This window comes from Bison bison, unplaced genomic scaffold (genome assembly GCF_000754665.1).
Source record: "Bison bison bison isolate TAMUID 2011002044 unplaced genomic scaffold, Bison_UMD1.0 scf7180017864180, whole genome shotgun sequence".
Classification (NCBI taxonomy): domain Eukaryota; kingdom Metazoa; phylum Chordata; class Mammalia; order Artiodactyla; family Bovidae; genus Bison; species Bison bison.
Window position 1 is genome coordinate 2,566,359 of NW_011494752.1, and position 17,063 is coordinate 2,583,421.

At 54.5% G+C, this 17,063-nt stretch overlaps 1 protein-coding gene across 1 annotated transcript in view; it reads right to left on the minus strand.

Annotated features, from left to right (window-relative positions):
• Positions 1 to 5,965: 5,965 nt before the first annotated feature.
• Positions 5,966 to 17,063, minus strand: part of IGFBP4 (insulin-like growth factor binding protein 4) — an 11,681-nt gene continuing 583 nt past the window's right edge. The window contains exons 2-5 of the mRNA XM_010843128.1: positions 16,973 to 17,063; positions 10,004 to 10,161; positions 9,100 to 9,234; positions 5,966 to 7,169 (exon numbers count right to left, since the gene is read on the minus strand). Coding sequence (XP_010841430.1) covers positions 7,035 to 7,169; positions 9,100 to 9,234; positions 10,004 to 10,161; positions 16,973 to 17,063 — 519 coding nt within the window. The 3' untranslated portion in view covers positions 5,966 to 7,034. The remainder of the gene's footprint in view (positions 7,170 to 9,099; positions 9,235 to 10,003; positions 10,162 to 16,972) is intronic.

Genomic DNA, 17,063 nt, shown 5'->3' on the forward strand with positions numbered 1-17,063 from the left:
ACCCCACCCCTCAAAAAGAAAACTTTCCAAAGCTTTTCAGGTCCGTTTACATTTTAATATAAACCCGTCTGGGCCTGTTGCCTGGGATTTAGCACTCAGCCCTAAATTCAAAATCTCTTCGGGAGAAGCTTTTTGCTTTTACCACAGTCCCTCCCTTAGGACTGGGCCCGCCCAGGGCTTTTATAAGTGGGGGTGGTCACAGACCCCGGGAGCAGGAGCTCCAGGCTGGCCTGGCCTGACCCCTCACAAGGCCGGCGATCAGGCCAGGGTCACTGAACAGTCACATGTCACTTTGAATGAGAAGCCTTGAACTGAGGCTGAGAAATGAAGTTGGGAAACAGTTCAGCCAAAAGCAATTGGACTTTTTTTTTTTTCTTATGTTTTTAGGGGGAAAAAACCTCTATTGTCCGACTAACCTTCCATGATGCTGGAAAATTGAATTTGTTTCCTGAGCAGTCTGGTCCAATTTCCCCTGGGTGGGGACGAGGACAGGCTCCCCTCCCTGCTGCTTCAACTTAGAAGCTTCTGGCTCTGCTCAGAGACCAGGACCCAGAAGGAAGACAGGGACCCTGAGCCCTGGACCTTCCAGGACCCGAAACTCGATCTTTCTTCGGGAAGCTTCCACTCCAAGCCCTGCACGTCGGGGAAGCCTTTCCTGGATCTCAAGTTTCCTTGCCCTCACTATCTTAGCACCATGGGTTTGCTGGACTGCTGTCTTGGCCTGTCCCCCACCCACCACAGCTCGGTGTCCCCAGCTCCCTGCCTCTGACTCCAGGCTCTCAGGCAAGTCCATAGAGGTACAGCTGTAAAGCATTTGCGCTGGCCGCCAGGCTGGCAGGGGAGCCATCTGCAGCCGGTAGGGTAGCTGCCAGGCCTGCAATGACGGGAACCCTGAGCCCCAGCCCTTCCCCCTCCCAACCCCCAGAGCAGGAACCTCACCGTCTATCAAGGCCAAGGAGGCCAAAGGTGAGGGCCACTTGGGGCCACTCCAGGAGTCAGGGAACAGACATAGTTGGCCCCTATTTGGCCACCTGCAGCTAAGCCAAGCTTTGGGGGTGGGGATGGAGGAGGGGCTTCGTAAGTTCTAGGACTGACCCTAGCCTCAGTGAGAGACTCGTCCTCAGCAGGCCACCACCCCACACCATCCCCTGTGGGTAACAGAAAAGTTCCCAGGCCACTGGCTTGGAGAGGAGAGAGAAGGAAAGGACTGTCTCCCAGCCTCAGAGAGAAGGGCCCTCCTCACCTCCCTGTCCCCTTCGCCCATGCCCCCTCTCCCTCCTGGGGAAGGACGCTGAGTGAGTGGACTGCTGGCACAGGCCTCCGGCCACAGCAGACCCATCTGGTTCCAATCAGGAAAGTTGGTTCCTGGATCGTCGAGGGCACACAGGGGAGGGAGACCACAGCCTCATAACTGTGCACCCCGGCACCCCCCACAAAGTGCAGCCCCACCTCACCTCCCAGGGGACCCTCACATACAGCCACTGGAAGACTAGGTGAGGCAGGGATTAGGGGGGCTGGGCCTGCCGTTTGTCTTTTTTAAAATACTCCTTTAATTTGACTTAGTTGTGGGGCTCAGGTTCAGTAGTAGCTGCACGCAGCCTATGGGATCTTAGTTCCCCGACCAGGGATCAAAGCTGCGTCCCCCACATTGGAAGGCAGATTCTTAACCACTGGATCACCAGGAAAGTTCCCGAGCCTGCCTTTTCTTACCCAGTAGTCTAACCATACACCCCAAACCTACCATAATTAGGTGACTAGACCACAGAGGAGAGAGGGAAAACTGCAAGAAGGGGTTTGGAGGGAGGAGAAAGGGCTGCAAACACCAAGCAAGGGAGCCCTGGAAACCACCAGGTCCCAGCTGGATCTTATTACAAATGGAGACCAGAGGTCCTGAGAAGGAAGGCCAATAGAACCACTAACTGGACTTGGCTCTAAGCCCTATTCAGGCATTCTGCCCACTGGTCCTCACAGGAACTCTATAGATAGGAATCACCATCCCCATTTGACAGATGGGAAAACTGAGGCTCACAGCAATGTCTTACCTGCCCAACCTCACCAGGTGGATCAGTGACCAAGTCTGTCTGAGCCAGAGTCTGAGTATCAGGCTACCCTCCACAGAGCCAAGGCTGTCTCAGCAGCCCAAGTCCCAGAATCCCATTTTCCCTTCCCTGCTGTCTCCAGGCTTGGACAAGGTAGGAGCTCAGTTCTGGAGAAATCTGTTCTCCCCACCCAGGGCCTGCTCTGGTTTCTGGACCCTTAACCACCCAGCTCCAACCTTTGTCTCCAGGCCCAGCATGAAAGAATAAAGCAGCCTCCCTGGTCATGGCTTGGTGCCAGAGTTCTCATACTGGCTCTGGATGACCCTGGCACCTGGGCCTCAACTTCCCCATCAACAAAATGGACCGAGTTATCTGAAACTGGGTTGGACAGTGATACTGATTCCCCAGCCTCCATTCCTGTCATCCTGAACAAACCGAGAGGCTTCCCCCTTGGCTTGGGTGGTCTTTAGATGGTTCTGACCCCAATTTCAGAATTTAGAGCCAGCAAGGGGGCCAAGACAACGAGGGGACCCAGCCAGCCATGGAAGCTGCTAATCTCCATCTCTCCCTGAGGGGACTTCACTGCTGCCTCCACTGAAAGCAATTTGTCATGCCCTGAATTAAGTGATTCCAACAAGGGTTTAATTTCAGTTTAATGGCTCTGTTTTTATGTGTAATTAAATACCACTGCATGGCAAAAATATGTTGTTTGCACTTTGGAGACTGTGTAAGGGTCCAGGAAGCCAATCCCACTGGGTTTCCACTCCCCGGCTCCACCGGCCCCTCCCCTCGCCTAGCTGGAACAGTCCAGGTCATGGAGAAGGGGGCTGGGGGCCTGGAGAAGGGAGGGGGATGGTGAGGGAAGAGGTGGTCCTGGTGGCGCCTGCTCACTCTATTAGAGTATGTTTCTAATTATCTACAACACCCCCACTTCTACTCCCTGACCTCAAGCCTCCCCAGCCTCTGAGACCTCAGACAAAAGGGGGACAGGTTACTCCACAGTGAGCATCTAATTAGACACCACGGTGGCTGGTATGATGGCTGCTTCCCCGTGCATGAATGTGTGTGTGTGTGTGTGTGTGTGCGTGTACCCGTGTGCCTCCATTGCCCCTCCTCCACTCATTGTTTCCTCACCCCCTTGAACATGCTTTCTTCCCACTGACCCTCTCCCCCAACTCACAAAGCACCCCCTTTCCTCCGCCCTTCCTTGGAACAACGCAGTATCCCAGCTACCAGCCTGCCTCCCACCTCCATTCAACCACATCATCTTGACTTTCTCTTCGGAGGTCAGAGGTCATACTGCTATAGGGGTCTGGAATGCAGAGGGAGTTTCTCTGGCCAGGAATGTTTCAGGGTCATTTGCCACACAGCCATAACCACCCCCCGCCCCGCCGCCCAGGAAGGGGGGCCCCTGAGCTGGAGCCCCAAGTCCTGCATGCCTCATAACATTCCTGGAGTAACTTGAAGGTGGAATCTGGCCCAGAGGGCAAAGGGGTTGGGACAAGCAGCGTTTTCCTGGAAGGAGTTGAAGGAATGGCCGTGTCTGGAACCTCAGAACCCTGATAAGAGAAGGGGCCAGGGGTCTTGGCCAGCTTTCCAGAGATTCCCCCACCTGAATCCAATACTGGAGTCAATCCACTTCTCCATTTTGTTTTTGTTCTCTACTCCCACCTTGCCTTCCTGGCAACGGAAAACCCAGCCCCCAACCTACAGCCAGACGTCGGGTCTTGATTTCCACCAAGGAGCCAGGAGTGAAGTGAAAGTCACTCAGTCATGTCTCTTAGAGACCTCGTGCACTGCCAGGAGCCTGCCAGGCTCCTCGGTACATGGAATTCTCCAGGCAAGAATACTGGAGTGTGTTGCCATGCCCTTCTCCAGGAGATCTTCCCCACCCTGGGATCAAACCCAGGTCTCTGGCATCGTGGGCGGATTCTTTACTGTCTGAGCCACCAGGGAAGCCCAAGGAGCTAGGAAATGGAAACCAAATGCCTGATACCAATCGGCATCAATGGGCTCACAGGTCCTCCACCCCTCTGCTCCAGACCACAGTGCCGGGAATGACATTTCTTAGGGAGGCAGGACAGAGAACTCAAGGACTTTGAAGTTATTCTAGGTATAGTGGCCCCACTGAGGCCCTCAGCACTCCCTCCCTTCCCACCTCTGCCAGGATGCTGATGCTCCTGTGGCAACTAGACTGACTGAGCATTCAAGGGGATTTACAGGTCACAGTGGGAGGGCCTGGGTGCAAACAGACCAGCAGTTCCTCTCTGGAGCCCGGTTCTCCCCACTGTGACACTGCCCAGGGCAGTTCACTTCCTCTGGCCTGGTAGTGGTAGAGGGTGTTCACATTGACATGCAGTTGCTTTTATTTCCTTCTTTTTTGACAACTAGCACCTGGCTCCCAGATGGTGGGGGCAGGAACCGGGGGTGGGGGTGGGGAATCTGCTGCGAGCTGTGGGATTCCTGCTCCCAAAGTACACATCCTCTGTTCTCTGGAGCTAGACAGCGGCCCCCGCCCCACCCCACCACCACAAGCCCTGCATTGATGACAACTAACGAGTTGGGGAGGGAAGTACACGCATACGCTGTGAATTTCACTCTGTCTCTTGGCATCACACACGTCCATACTGAGACTCATAGAGCCCGCATAGACACACCACACAAGTGTGCACCACGTCTATACACACGGTGCCTGGATACACGTATCCTGTAAAAGCCTACACTCTCACTCACACTTTGGGTATCACTTTGCCATATGCACACACACACACATTATAAATACACTTATATCACAAAGGTACATCCCAGGCTACATGGGCAGCCACCTCCCAAGCAGACCCAGCACTTTCTTGGGAGGCCCATGAAAGGACAAGGACCTCTTACCTCCCACTCCCAGGACGCAAGGGTAGAGCACCGGGAAGACGGATTGCAGACAAGGGGGAATTTAAAGAGATGCCTTAGGGAAAGAGATACTCTCCCTCCATTTGGCTTAGGGATATAAAACTTCACTGTCAGCCCACTCTGGCCTCCTCCCCCTGTATGCCTTGGCCTCGGTCCCAGAAGTAGGGGGCTCTATGAAGAGCAGCCCCCTGGCTGAAGGAGCGTTGCTTTGTTCTTTATCTCCTGCGGCAGGCAGGCAGCAGCTTGCGGTGCCTCGGGAAAACTAGACGGCTGTGGGATGCCGCCACCGAGGCAGAGCCAGAGAGATGAGGATCGCAGCCCCAGCCCCAAGATTCAGACAGCACAGGTGCCAGTGCATCGGGGCCAGGGAAACTGAGAAGCCTGGGAGCACCTCAAGAGATCAAACACATGTACACACACACACTCCACAGAAGTGAGGGGTGATGACCTCTTCTGGGACACGACCAGGAATCCAGAGGTACCTCGTGGACACACATTCTAGGGCTGGCACTGAGCGCCCACAGCCCGGTGAGCCCAGGACAGTGAGATTAAAGATAACCAACCGCACTCCCAAACCCTCAGAATCAAACCTCAGTGCAGCCCCCAGTCAAGAATCCAGGCAGTCAGAGCTGTGGAATGAATTGGAGAGCTTGTCCCCTTTCCCCAGCTTCAGGACAGTCCCTCCCCCCACTAAATTGATAAATCAAATCCAGACACAAACCCGATCTGCCTGATGCCCTAGAAAATGCCCCCGCTTCACTCACCAACTGATCTCAGAAATAGCTTTGGCCCAGCAAGGCTGTCCCTGCTCGCTTCCTCCCTTCCGAAGCCATTACTGACCCACCAGGAGTCTGTACACAGACAGCACAGACTTTGGGGACACAGCGGCCTCCCAGGAAGAGGCTGCAGGGAAGAGGAGGGTGAACTGGCTGACCCTTTGCAGTCCTTTCACCATCTAAGACAGCTCTCCCATCCCTAGTAATTCCCTGTCTCTTAGTTGTAAATAAATCAACCAAACACCATTGTCTAGGGTTTTTTTGGTTTTGTTCTGTTTTGTTAAAAAAAAAAAGACAAGACATCATGGCCAACTGGTAGGTACCTAAGTCTCTGTCCATCCAGTTGAGCCAAAAAATGCCCAGGGGTAGGGAAATATAGGGGAGGAAAATCCAGGGAAGGAGACATGGGGAGGAAGGCAGAGCCACAGACAGTGAGCCACTGAAGGATGGCGCCATCCTGTGACTTCCTGTCTGTGACCACAAACGGAGGAGGAAGGAGCACCCCAGATAAGTCCCTCACCTCCCAGCATGCCGATCCCTTTCTCCATCAGGCACATACATTCTTTCCTCCTACTCTGATTGCTCAGAGATGGGCCCCACCTCCCCAGCCCTCTGCAGGGCTTCCTCTGACCTCTTCCCTTCCCCAGAGCAGGGTCTCAGTTGCCAGGCAATCAAGCCAAGGTGGGCTTGCCCTTGCAGGTCCTCCCGCTGGAAGGACCTGGGGAGGAGTAAAGGGGAGCCTGGCAGGTTTCAGTGTTGGGATTGGGTCTCAGTGGGTCTCCTGCTACCCCTCAGCTTCCCTATGGTAGGGACTAGACCTTCTGTCTAGACTGAGGACAATGGTCAAGGTACATGTCTGTTTTCCTCCCCGATAATGGAACTGGGACTTCTCTTCTCCCACAGACTTGGGCTCACCTTGCAGGAGGTGGCCCCACATATCTACATCAGAGGGAGTCAAGATGAGTCCCCAGGGCTGCAAACTAGAGCTGGTATGTAGTATGTGGTCAAGAAGTGTTTATAGATGGCTGAAGGGCTGAAGGGCTGAATGGATGAATGAATCCAGGATCAATTTGGAAACATACCAGGGCTCTCTTGGGCTATCTAAGCCCATAGAGGACACCCCTAGGGTTTGGCTCACCCCAAGCGCATACCCAGGCTCATTAACACACACGCACACACACATACACACAGACACACCCCGAGGGAAACTTCTAGGCCAGAGGCAAAGCCAGGACTCAGACCTAGGCTCCAGGTCAGCTCTGCAGCCTCCAGGGAAGGGGGCAGCAGGGGGCACTGAGCCCCCTGCCTGCTGACAGGCTCACTCTCGGAAGCTGTCAGCCAACTGGTGGCAGTCCAGCTCCCCCTTCGGCTCCAGGCCCCCCGGAAGCTTCACTCCCGTCTTCCGGTCCACACACCAGCACTTGCCGCGCTGCCCATCCAGGGCCGGGTGGCACTGCCAAGACAAGGGTATGAGAGGTTAGGTTCCCAGGCAGCCACCCCCAATCCCAGCCCAGCCCCCAGATCAGACAGTGGTTCCCAACTGGTCTCTGAGGGTGGAGGCTCCCTTGGGCATGAGTCCTCTGAGCTCTCTGGAGTGGAGCGAAGGTGGCCAAGAAGGAAAGGCCCAAAGAGTTTGGGAAGACAGAGCCTTGAGGAAGTTCTGTAGACACCCTGGAGGGGAGACGGGATCCACAGAGCTGTAAGGTACAGCTGAATGTGAAAGGCTAGGGCCCAGTTTGAAGTTTTTGGTTTGGGTTCTGATTGTGCTTTCACTTGAGTTCTGACTGTGTTGAGGCTTCGAGAATAGGATTATGGTTAAGACTGTGATTATCCACATTGAAGTTAGGGTAGCATTAGGATAAGAGTTGCGGTCGAATTGGGAATTATGACTACAGTTTGAGTAGGGTGAGGCTGACAGCCCACGTCAAAAATGGAATTGGGACAGAGATAGAGGTCAAGGTCAGAACAAATAAAGCAGCTGGGCTAAATTTTGGGTCAGGCTTAGACAGGGGAGGGGGGAGGGGAGGGGTAAAGGTGTATTTCAGAATCAGGATTAGAGTTGAAGTGAAGGTTGTCTCAAGGGTCAGAACTGGCCAGATGATAAAGGATCAAGTGTCAGAATTTTCAGCAAATAAAAATGGGAAGGAAACACATAGAACTGTATAACACAGGGTGAGCCCTAATGTAAACTCTGGTTAATAACTAATAATCAATTTTAGTTCCCTGGTGATCCAGTGGTTAGGACTCGGCACGTTCACTGCCAGGGGTCCAGATTCAATCCTAGGTCAGCAAACTAAGATCCCAGAAGCCATGTGGCTTGGCCAAAAAAAACAAAAGGAAAAAGAAAAATCGAGACAAGGATAAAATTGGTATTGGAACAAAGGCTGGAGAAAGGTTTGGCGCTGATTTGGCACGGGGGACCTTTCCGGTTCTCCACCATTGCACCCCACCTCATAACCTCCTCATGCCATCCTGGGGTGTGCAGACTCGGGGGCAGCCTTTCCCCTCCTAGCTAAGCCTCTTCTGGCCCAGTGGCGGTCCACTTTGTGGATTCGCCTGTAGAGCATGAAGTGGGGGAATATGTGTGTCCAAGCCCACGAGGGCTGGAGGAGATCCAGGCTTCATCCAGCATGAGGCCACCCACTGCCCTGCCCAGATGTGCCACCACCCCAGGGGAGCCCAAGTCTGACAGGCCAGAGATGGAGCTGGAGCAGGTCCGCCTCACTGACCATCCCAGTTTCCTGGGGGCTTGTCAGAGGAACCCACGTTCCAAGGGTGTGAGGAGGCCTAGAGGTTTCTACACCCCTGTCTCCTCTCCCGCCCTTTCCTTCCTCTGCTCCACCCAAAGTGCTTCCCAGCTGTCAGGTCTGCCTCCCCCCAGCTTGGCTGACCCCTAGGTCCTTCGCTGACTCAGCTTGGGGGAAAAGGCATGTTGAGTTTTCTCTGCAACTCCTCAAGACCTAGCCCCTCCATTCCCAGATGACACCTCAGACATCCAGGGACAAAGGAAAACTACTCACAGGAGTGAAGGTGGAGAGGGGGAGGGGTTGGGAGGCAGAGGCTGACAGGGGTGCCAGGCCTGCCTCACAGATGGTGGCCACAGAGGCCATGGAAAGAGCCCTGGACGGGGAGGCAGGATGACTGGCCTGCCTTTAACTTGCCCTGTGACTCCGGGCTGCCCTCTGCCCCTCCCTGGGCCTCAGTCTACTCATCTGAGGGGAGAATAGGTAAAATGAACTGAGATCCTGAGTCTGAGGGTGGGGGTGGTTCGGCGAGGGCCTAAGGGGTGAGCTTGGGGCCAGGGAGCCTCCCCCTTCCTGAGACTGCCATCCCAGACATCCCAGAGCTGAGGCTGGGCCGAGCCGGCGGAGACGGAGACGCACCTGCTTGGGGTGGAAGTTGCCGTTGCGGTCGCAGTTGGGGATGGGAATGATGTAAAGGTCTTCGTGGGTGCGGCTCTGTGAGGCGGCCAGCCGCTCCAGCGCCCGGTGCAGCTCACTCTGGCAGGAGCCCTGGGGCTGGAGGAGGGGAAGATGAGACTGTTTAGCAGAAGCAGAAGAGGCAGGGGGCCCAGGGCTGAGGGTCGGATCAGGACTGCAGGCTCTGACAGGAGGGTTCAGGCCTGGTGGCCAAGCAGGCCTCCAGGGAGATGAAAGGAGGGGCTCGGGTTCAGGGGACCCTGGCGGGCAGGACAGGGGGACATTTAGGAGAGGATCTTGAGCCAGAAAGCTTCTAAAAAGGAGGGGTATGACATGAAGGGACCTAGTGGGGAAAGGAAATCTATGGAGAAGGACAGGAAGGGGATGATGTCTAAACAAGACGGAAGGATGAAATCATATAATTAACAACTTGTAAGACCCAGGCACGGATCCATCAGAACCACCCATCAGAAAAGACATTAGCCAGACCCTGGATCAACGTCCCAAGGCTCCCTACTATGGCCAGCCTGAACTCTCGAGTTACTGAGAAGCTCTGGGGTGAGGAATCCAGGGGAAGAGCCAAGCAACATCAGGGGGTTTGGGGCAACTGCTATTCACCAACCAGCGTGGAAGTGTCTCAGTATTTAACAGTAACTTCAGCTGTCCCCAGTGTCTAGAATTGCTGAGCCGGAAAGGAATTTCAACAGGAGGGAGGACTTTTTTCTGGGTCCTGATGATGCACACAAGGTGCACAGAGCAGACAGCCAAAGAATGCTTGCAGAACGGACACTGTTGGGATCTGGTGGTGGCGGTGGTGATGGTGGTGGTGTGTGCCTATGCATGTGCACATTTGATCAGTGGTCCTCACCACAGGCCGGGCTTCCTCTCGGGGCGCCCCGATGACCTTCATCTTGCCCCCACTGGTGCTCCGGTCTCGAATTTTGGCCAAGTGCTTCTGCAGGCACTTGCGGTCGTGGGCGCTGCAGGGGCTGAAGCTGTTGTTGGGGTGGTCGCCCTCGTCCTTGTCTGCAGTCAGGCAAGATGGGGAGAGGTCAGTGCTTATAAAGGGCAAGACAGCAGAGCAACCCGACTTCCCATCTGCATTCTCCTCCTCGGGAAGTCTCCAGCCTGGTGCTGGAAGAACCAGGGGAGGAGCAGGGGGTCTGGGGTAGGAAGAAATGAAAGCAGCACCTTGGTTTCCTCCCCGCTCCCCTGGATCTTCTCAGGAGAATATTCCTCTTGGAGACCTTGATTTTTCCTTCACTCCACCCAGTCCAGTCCTCAGATGAGTCACCAGCTGCAGCCGCCCAAACAGCAGGAGGGTCCCCTGGGCCTTGCAGGGAGGTCTGAGGCAGGCCAAGGGCCCCACATTCATGTCCCCTTCCATTCAGCTCTCCCTACCATCCCCCTTCTCCGTCTGCTCTTTCTTCCTGTCTCCTTTCCTGCTCCTTTCAGCGTCTGGCTGAGCCAGCCAGGGGTTCCCCAGGGCTGTCAGTTCTGCTGACCCTCTTCCAAATGGCCAGAATCAAAGTTTCCATGAGTGATGAGAAACGTGGCCCAAAAGCTCTCTCCATTGGCTGGAGAGGAGAAGTGGGAGTGGGTGTGTGTGCTTGCATGTGAAAAGTGTGTGCGTGTGTGTGTGTGGGAGAGACACTGTGTGGCCCTCAGGACCAAAAGAACACCCTTGCACATTCCTGCAGCTCCCCACCCCACCACTCCAAAGTCTCCCATCCTTAGATTTCAGACCTCATCCAAAGTGCATATCAGCTGCCCAGAGCCAGGGCGCTTGGGATCTGGAGATGGGGGTGGGCTGGACCACCACCCTCTCCCTGGGATCTCTTAAAGGCTCTATCTGAACTCAAGAAAAAAACCCATCCAGAAGTCCCAGAACTGTAACCTCTGCTACTCCATCCTGGCAGCCAAAACCAGAACGCGGAGCTGAGCTGGAGGAAGAGGTCTCAAGATCTCTCTGCACATCAGAGCCACCTCTGAAATGCTCAGGCTTGGCAGCTTGCTGCCGGCTCGAGTGCAAAGCCCCTGCCAGCATTCCAGATGTTGGCAGCCGGACAGAAGGTTACATCTGGTTTGCGTCAGGATTTTTTTTTTTTTTTCCTGAGGAGTTAGCAGGTTCCTCCATGCATGGCAGCAGTCCCAGAGCTGCCTTGGGGTCAAATTGTATTTTTCTGCTCAGCCAAAGTTAGTTGGGGGGGTGGGGGTTAGTTCTCTTCTTATTCTCCTAGTTCTGGGGGTGTGGGGGGGTGAAGCACATAGATAAAGACAAGCCAGACATGGAGGAATCTAGACCCCCAAAAAGTCTGTGTCAAGATTCCACACCAAAGGTTATTTATAAAGTTGAGTCACCAAGGATGGGAAAAGGTTTTGTCACGGGTGCAGGGCTGGCTTAGAGAAAAGAACCAGAGGGAAGGAATAAATGGAGCAGAGAGATATAATCCTTCCTTCTACGTATTTAACATCTCAAGAAGGACAGTCTGTTGGGGACTTCTGTCCCAAAAGATGACAACAAGTTTCCAAAGGTCAACCAAGGAGAAACCTTGAAGACAAAGACCAACAAAGACTTCCCAGCCGGTGTGGGCAGCAGCAGAAGGGACTGGTCAATTTCAGAAGACCAGGATTGTGCAAAGGGGCCCATAAGAAGTCAGACTCCAAGCCCTCAGCCAGGAACCAGAGAGAAGATCTGAGATCCAGGCTCCTCCCTGAAGACCCTCCCAAGGAACTTTCTGGCCAAGGAGGCCCAGGCTGGCCAGTGACCCCCCCACACACACCACTCTCATCTTGCACAAAGCCATAAAACTTGTGGGTGGACTCAGCTTCGCGGGGGTTTAGGCTGGAGCTGACGATCAGAAAGAAAGGAAATAGAAGACAGGAAAAAATTGAAACCAAATCTTGGAACCACAGGGGCTAAGCTGAGCTGGGAACAAAGGGGCCACCGCTCTACCTGGAAAGGCTGGAAGAATCCCAGGGGTCATTTGCCACAACCCAAGAGTACCTCGACGGTCCCCTTTGACCTGGAGACATTTCGCTGTCTTTCCTTTGAGTTTGCTTTCTTTTCATGACCATAAAAGAAAGCACAGTTGTGCACAGTGACACTTGTGCCTCTTGATAAGTGGCCAGATGTTCTTTAGGTTCCCTAGGAAGAGTTTTTCTAATGCAGGGGGCTGCCTCAGGAGGTAGAGAGCTCTCTGACCTGGAGGTGGGGCGAGTCAGGGTGGCAGAGGCCTCAAGGACCTGGAAAGATCTGCAGTAGAGGTCTGACTGCTTTCCAACATTGTGTTCCCATGAGTCGAAGTTCACACAGACACTCAGGGGATTATTAAAGGATATTTGGAATGTTTATCCCCTAACTTAAGAAGCACCATTAAGGAGAACAACTGGGTCCGCTCACTGAACCCTGGGGCTGCGTGAGGCATAGGGTGAGCTTGGAACACAGCTCTTGTTTTGTGTTGGCAGGCCCACATCACATGGGAGGGAGGGGGACGTTATCTGGGGAAAGCTGAGCCGGCTGCCTGCCTGGCCTCCCAGCCTCCTTGGTTCCCCACTGCCCAGCACACTTAGCCGTTTAGAGTAGAACCCAGCAGACGGGGACAGTGGCTCCATACTGCCTCTTGCAGGGACATGGGTACACAGCATGTCCCTATCAGCACAGACAGAGGCAGGGATTCAAGGATCACAAACACACACAAACAATCACGTGTCCAGACACACACTGGTCCACACGTGCACACTCACATGCACCCTGGCACCCTGACCCTGCCCTGGGCAGAGCACACTGACTATCCCGGCAGTTGACTTTCCACTTAATCTGTAACTTTACATTGTCCAGCCTTGTTTCACTGGCAGACTGAGTCCCCACCCCAGGATCCACCCCAGGCACTAGGTTTAGGAGGGCAAAGTTCGTAGCCTTGAGTCTCTAAAAAAAAAAAAAAAAGTTCATCTTCCCATCTCTACAACCTGCTAAATGCTTGCTACTTACTTCTCTGCTCACCCAGGAGGTCAGCCACATCGTGCTGCTCACCTAGGTGGTGCTTCTGGAAAAACCACGATCCTGGTGGGTTTCCCTCTGAGCAGGAGCCAGAGTCAGACCTTTCCCCTCACTTCCCCAACAAAGGTCAGAATCCCTACGTCTGAAAGGTCTGTTTGGGAGGTGGGGCTTCCCAGGTAGGCTGGGTCACCTCATCTGGCCCTGCTGGAGTAGGCCAATGACGTCCCACCACAGGGTAAACATGGTCTCTGCTCCAGCCACAGAGGAAGGGCAGGCACCCAGAGAAAGAAGAGGCTCCACAGCTTTGGCAACAGTGGCTGCAAAGTTCATGGTCAAAGCTAGAGGATTTCCTCTTTCTTGCTGCCCAATTTCATCCCCATGATTTCCCCTCCACTCCAGCCCACACCCAGCTCAAGATGCCTAGGGTGAGGCTCTGAGGTAGGTGGGCCCAGCCACCTAGACATGAGCTGGAGGGTCACCCACCTGCCCTGCAAGAAAGGCCTGGACTCTCACTGGAGAAGCCAAGATCCCCCGGCCAGGTACCAGGCCTTTCTCTGAGGTCTGGTTAAAGTGGGGGCGCCCTCCTCACCCTCGTGCCATGGCTGCTGGCCTCAAAGTGTCAGATAAGGACAGCTGGCCCCTCCACCCTACCCCCTCCCTCCACTCCTCTGCATGTCTCTCAGCTTTGCTCACTTGCCCCATTGCTCCCTAAAGCCCTAGCATCATGGGAGAAGCTAAGCTTCAACTTAAATCCATTTGGTTTTCTGTTCATCACCAAGCTCTCATTGCTCCAACATTGAGCTCTTACTCCATGCCAGATGCCCCAAGCCCCAAGTCCTGTTGTCCCCTCTTTTTACACATGAGGAAATGAAGCAGAATGGCTGGAGGAAAGGAGAAGAACATATCTCTGCAGCTCCTATGTCTTTAAATGGAAAGGCTCCTGATACCCAAAGCACCAATAATTCTGACTTTGCCAAAACTGAAGAAAAAATGTTAAGCAGGCATGCTCCTCCTTCCCCCCTCCCCCAAGGCACAGAATTTCTGGGAAGGCCCTGTTCCCATGACGTGACTGGATTCCCAGTATTGAAGTAGAGGGGACAATATTTGCTGTGTCGACTAAAAATTAACCCAGCCTGCATGTTCCCTAACGCTGTCCCAGAGGGACCCAGGGCACAGCTTCAGATCACCCCAGTCCAAACACTGATCTTCCCACCATCCCCCCCCCAGATTCCACAAGTCAAGGGTCAGTACTCTGAATCAGGATCGTGAATTTCTGAGGCAGGTGTCCCCACTCCTGGCTCAAAAAGCTGGGACCGCCAGTGGCCTGGCTCAAAAAGCTGGGACAGGGGGTCATGGCACAGGATGGAGGCAGGGGAGCATGGAGAGGGATGTGGGGAGACCTGCCCCCCTGAGCAAAGAGTCAGCCTCTGGACGACAGCAGACCAAGGGAGGAGGCTGCCCTCCCCCAGTCACCTGCTGAAGCTCAGCCCCAAGAGGAACAGGCAGGAAGAAAAGTTCAACTGATACCTCTGCCAAAACCCAGGCAAGAAAGTTAAAGCCTTGGGACATAACAGGGACAGTGGCGTATTGACAGTGGAAGGCTCAGGAGGACAGCAGGGAGAGGGACCAAGCTCTGGCCTCCAGATCTCACCAGACACCCTGCAGGGTTGCCACACAACCCTAGGGGGCGCCTTTCACATGGTGTGGTATGGCCTGGGCTGGGGCAGGGGTACTTCTGGGATGACTGGGAGGTAAAAAGTCAAGGACACAGCTTACTGAGTGGGGACCTAGTGCCCCAGGGTCCCCTCACCTCCCCTTTCCCTCTCCCGATTTCTGCCTGCCCTGCAAGGATGGAGGCCAAGGCAAGGAGGGAAGGAGGAGAGGGGTTGAGAGACCCGGGCCCTATAATCTAAAGAGGACCTAAAGCTGCCTGTCGAGGCCGGTGGATATGATGTCCACAGGGCACTCACAATCTGTTCACGCCATGCCTCCCCAAATCTTCTAGGGGAACAGTTTTCTGCACTACGGGATGGGCTGTTCCTACCTAGCCAGGAAAGAAGGGGCTAAGGGCTCTTCTCTTCAGCCTCAGGTTCAAGTTGGTGAGAGAGGAGAAGCTCATCAGCCTAATCTGTGGCCAGACACCCGCTGGCGGGTGGAGGATGAAGATGCAAAGGGAAAGTGGACCTGTTGTACCCAGGGAGCCCAAGAGCTCAGCCCTCACTCCCAGTATGGTCTAGCACCAGAACCCTCCTCCCCGCTGGCACTGGCATCTGTACCCCAGGATCAGCGACTTACACCCCAAGACTCCCCCCCGACGGCTTCCCAGATGTGCTGGGTGCCAGGCTGGCATTTCTCCTAGAATGTTTTCTGCTGACCTATCTCTCACTGCCCAGGAGCAGGAAGGGCAGAGAGGCCCGAGGCCCAGACCCCTGGGGTCCACCTCCTTCCTGTTTTCCCTGCATCCTGCTCTCCTCTGGCTAACAAGCTGCAGAGGATTGAGGAAGTGGAGCGGCCTGGGACCCAGGGCAGGAAGCTTGGGGCCGCACTCCCAGCATCCGGACTGCAACAATGGAAGCTTCAAGCACCAGGAAAAGAGACAGACACTGACAGAGGCACCGGGAGAGCAAAACAGAGTCAGAGAGGGAACAAGAAACAGAGGCAGAGGGAGAGAAAGGCAGACAGAGGTTCCAAAAGTAACAGAGAAAGACAGGAACAGAGACAGAGAGAGAAATGGTGACAGAGACGAGAGAAAGGGCAACAGAAAGAGACTGAGATGAAAGTGAGCGAAGCAGAGCAACAAAAACAGGAAAAGGAATAAGATAAGGAGAAAGAAGCTGATAACGGACAGGAGATAATGATGAAAGGAGAATTTGAGAATGTTGTTAGTGAAACTAGAGGTTGAGAGATGCAGCAGGAAAGAACAAAAGAATAAGAGGAAGAAGGAGAGAGACTGAGAAAGGTTATTAGAAGAAACTGAAAGTCTCACCGAGATATAGGAAAAGAGAAAGTGTAAGAATGAGGGCCTTCTAAATCTCTCTGGAGAGGGCCTTCTAAACTTCTCTCTCTCGATCTCTCTCTCCCCACCCCCGCCACCCCGACCGTCCATCCCTGCTCCCTATCCCGTTAGGTTTCTGCAGCTCTGGGCTGAGAACCAAGACTTGCTTCTCTTCTGCCACCTCAGATGGCACCTGCCAGGAGCAAGAAGCAGGGTGCCTGTGTACCAGGGCAGGAGGAGAACCCTGTCTTCCCAATACCTCTAAAAAAGCTAGGTGAGCTGGCCTGGGACTTTGGGGAAGGGCTACTCTGATGCCCCCTCACCATCAAAACCTCTCTAATTTGCATGTCCTGCTCCATCCCACGTCAATGTCAAAAGTCCAAGCCCGGGGTTCTCAGACTCCTGGGGCTTCAAGCTGAGTCCAGAGCGAGGGAAGGTCACTGGATCAGGAACTGAAAGTCTCCAGGCCACCATCCCCATCCCCCAGGTATCTGGCCCCTCACTTGCAGGCTGCGGCTGCTGGCTGGACCAGGTCACTTAACTTTCCACCCTTACAGCAGCATCCAGGACTACCATTGAGACTCTCTTCCCAAATAGGTACCCTTCAGATGGAGCAATGGCACAGAATCCTCCTCCGTGATGGTGGCAACAGGCTGCCCAGGGACTTGATAGCAGTTTCCTTGGCTGACCCTGTCCCATGCCAGTTGGGCCCTGCCACGTACCTGTCTTCTGCTCAACTCACAGAGGATTTTCAAGAGCCTTCCGGGCCAACCCGAATGGGAAAGGGGGCTTCTGGGAGGGCAGGACCCCAGGGAGGGCATGCAAGGGCAGGGGCACCTTACCAGAGGGCTGCAGGCTTTCCTGGATGGCCTCGATCTCTGCCAGCTCCATGCACACGCCTTGTCCGTGCACCAGCGTGTGCAGGGGCTTCTC